Source organism: Cajanus cajan, chromosome 11 (assembly GCF_000230855.2).
Source record: "Cajanus cajan strain Asha chromosome 11, NIPB_CcT2T_4, whole genome shotgun sequence".
Lineage (NCBI taxonomy): Eukaryota > Viridiplantae > Streptophyta > Magnoliopsida > Fabales > Fabaceae > Cajanus > Cajanus cajan.
Window position 1 is genome coordinate 47321242 of NC_138527.1, and position 3044 is coordinate 47324285.

Genomic DNA, 3044 nt, shown 5'->3' on the forward strand with positions numbered 1-3044 from the left:
AGAGAAAGAGGTGAGGGGAATAGCTAAAAAGATGAAAACATTTTAAAGAGAAAATCTTTATTAAAAGTCATGTGCAGATAATATATTACACATATTTAAGATAAGAGACGATTGAAGTAATATTTATTCAACTTTTAAGAATTTTATTGTATGTTTAAATTATAAAAAAAAATATTAAGTATAATTTTAAAAAATAAAAAATATATACATAATTTACTCTTAATAATTTATTATCTCTTAATTGTATACTCATAATATTATTCTATATAAAAAGTTATATACATCACTCAAATAAATAAATAGGAGAAATTAATTTTCAGACAGTGAAGGAGGAATGTTATTTAAAAAATACATCAAGATTTTCCCAATTAATTAAATATGTTTTGGCTGCGGAAACTTAAAAAACCCTGGAAAGTAAAAGAAAAGTTATCATTTGCATTCAACACAAAGCGAGGCTTTTGTTTATGTTTCTTTTTCCTCTAAATCTGAGAAATGTGTGGAGGGGCTATTATCTCTGACTTCATTCCAGCGGCGGTGACGGACACCTCTCGCCGTCTCACCGCCAATTACCTGTGGCCCGATTTGAAGAAGCGGACCTCACGGAAATCTGATTTGGACGATGACTTTGAGGCTGATTTCAGGGAATTTAAAGACGATTCCGACTTCGACATCGACGACGACGACAAACCCTTTGCTTTCGCTGCCTCCTCTCGTCGTAACTTTCTCTTTCGTTCCTTTCTTATGCAAAATTATCACTATTTGCTCATTTTGCCACTTTATTTATTTTTATTTATTTTATTTATTTTTTTTAATCACCGTGTCATATGATTTTCTGGACCCTCAAATTAAAAAGAAATCTAATTTGTGATTTTCATCTATGGAGTTCACGACAGGAATTTTTTTATCTTTAGATCTGCGAGAAACTCTTTCATCAGTTGCAGATCTCGTTTTTCCCCCCCTTGAATAATTTGTCTTTGGGTTGATAACAAAATGAGGGAGAATATTTTTTTGTAGGAGTGTGGGTGTGTATCCATTATTCATGCAAGAGTTTAGTTTCGACTGATTTTAATTCAAGGGCGATTTTGTGGATTTTGTTGAAGTGAATGATAAATGTTTAATTTCATCGTGTTGTTTTATTGTCGTTACAAGCTGTTCGTGTTTCTTGATAACACGCTTCTGCAACTGCTCTTTATCAGTATAGAGGTACTTGGATGGCAACCATCTCCATTACTAAACTAAACTAAAATAGAACCACTAGAGTGGCCTAGTGTGTTAGGGGTAAGGGAGTATCAACATAGTCTTAAATTCAAACCCTGTTGCTTTCATTGTACTTGCTATGGATAAAAAAAAAACAACTAAAATAAACTTTACTTGATTCTTGTCCATATTAGCTCTTGTGCTTAACATTCTTTATAATTCCCTTTTCACCATGTTGGGACTTCTAATATCCTCAAAGGGTTCTGGGGAGGATTGCAAAATTGTTATTTGCTTGTGTGTTTGTTTTATGATATTACTATTGCTCTTTTATTATTTTCTTTGTTTAATGACTGTGAATGTCTTCTGTTGTTACTGAGATTTGTATACTTTTCCAATTATGTTGAAGGGTCTCCGGCTGCAAAATCTGTGGCATTCAAAGGTCGAGCTGAGAAGTGTGCAAAGAGAAAGAGGAAGAATCAGTATAGGGGAATCCGTCAACGTCCGTGGGGAAAATGGGCTGCTGAGATCCGGGATCCAAGAAAGGGGGTTCGTGTCTGGCTGGGAACCTTCAACACTGCAGAAGAAGCTGCAAGAGCTTATGATGCTGAAGCACGGAGGATTCGTGGCAAGAAAGCCAAGGTGAATTTCCCCGAGGAGGCACCAGGTTCTTCTGTAAAACGTTCCAAGGTAAATCCACAGGAGTATCGGAAGACAGTTCAGCCAAATCTGAGTCACAAGTTCAATGCTGGCAAAAATTACGAAGACTATTGTTGTCCTATGGATCTGGTGGAACAGAAACCCGTAGTTAGCCAGTATGCTAACATGGGTTCCTTCCATGGCAGTGGAAATGAGCTCACATCCCTTGCTTCTTCTGATGATGTGACCCTTTACTTCAGTTCAGATCAGTTGTGTAACTCATTTGATTATGCAGATCTTGGGTCGAGTGAACAAGGCCCCAAGACTCCTGAGATACCATCCATACTTTCTGCTCCTCTGGGTTGTGAATCTCATCTTGTACATGACGCCAACCTGCAGAATAACATGCAGACCAACTCTCAGGATGTGGTATCTATGCAAGATAATTCTGCAAAGACACTCTCTGAGGAGCTTGTGGATATTGAATCTCAGTTGAAGTTCTTTCAGATGCCTTATCTTGAAGGGAACTGGGATGATACTTCATTGGACTCCTTTCTGTCTTGTGACACAACTCAGGATGGTGGAAACCTGATGAACCTTTGGAGCTTTGATGACATTCCTTCCATGGCTGGCGGAGTTTTCTGAGCAGCTTTTTCTTGCTCTCCCTGTGTATGTAAATAAAGCTACAAATTATTTTTCATTTTTCTTCAGGGTTCATTAATTTTGTTTTTTGGTTTTTGTTGCATTTATTGCTCTCTTGTTGGACACAACCCTGCATGTGTCTAAAGAAGATAGAATGTTATTTCCATTTCTGTTGCTTTCTGGAATGGTTGTCATCTGTGTGGAAGTTGGAGTTAAAACAATTAACTCGCTCAAGCTTGTGTGGAGTTTATTCTCTTGTATCTAAAATATGGGACTATATAATTATTTAGGTGTCCTTTGCCTTGTCAAAGACCTTAGTTGATGTTCGAGGGTGATTATATATGATCTGTGAAACAGTTTTGGTTGCTGATAATTTAAACTTTGTTCATCTTACAATGCTATTAGCCTGCTACACAAGGATGCTATTGGTTGAAATTTATATAGGAGTGTTATCAAATATGATTCGCTGAATAGGAATTGGGCCACATATTATTGAGTTTTACTTAAAATTTCAACTAATAGGACAAATATGATAATAATTATTAAAAGATGTGTTGTATTTTTTATTA

At 36.2% G+C, this 3044-nt stretch overlaps 1 protein-coding gene across 1 annotated transcript; it reads left to right on the forward strand.

The window, feature by feature from the left end:
* Nucleotides 1-407: 407 nt before the first annotated feature.
* LOC109797415 (ethylene-responsive transcription factor RAP2-12) lies at nt 408-2655 on the forward strand. The gene is made up of 2 exons (XM_020357446.3): nt 408-715; nt 1604-2655. Exons 1-2 carry the CDS (start codon nt 493-495, stop codon nt 2476-2478), a joined length of 1098 nt encoding a protein of 365 aa, XP_020213035.1. The 5' UTR covers nt 408-492; the 3' UTR covers nt 2479-2655.
* The last annotated feature ends 389 nt before the right edge of the window (nt 2656-3044 follow it).

Bases quoted from the DNA above. Each gene is read 5' to 3' on its own strand.
- LOC109797415 (XM_020357446.3), top strand. From the start codon at position 493: ATGTGTGGAGGGGCTATTATCTCTGACTTCATTCCAGCGGCGGTGACG. The intron at 716-1,603 runs GTAACTTTCTCT...ATTATGTTGAAG, and splicing joins TTTCGCTGCCTCCTCTCGTC to GGTCTCCGGCTGCAAAATCT.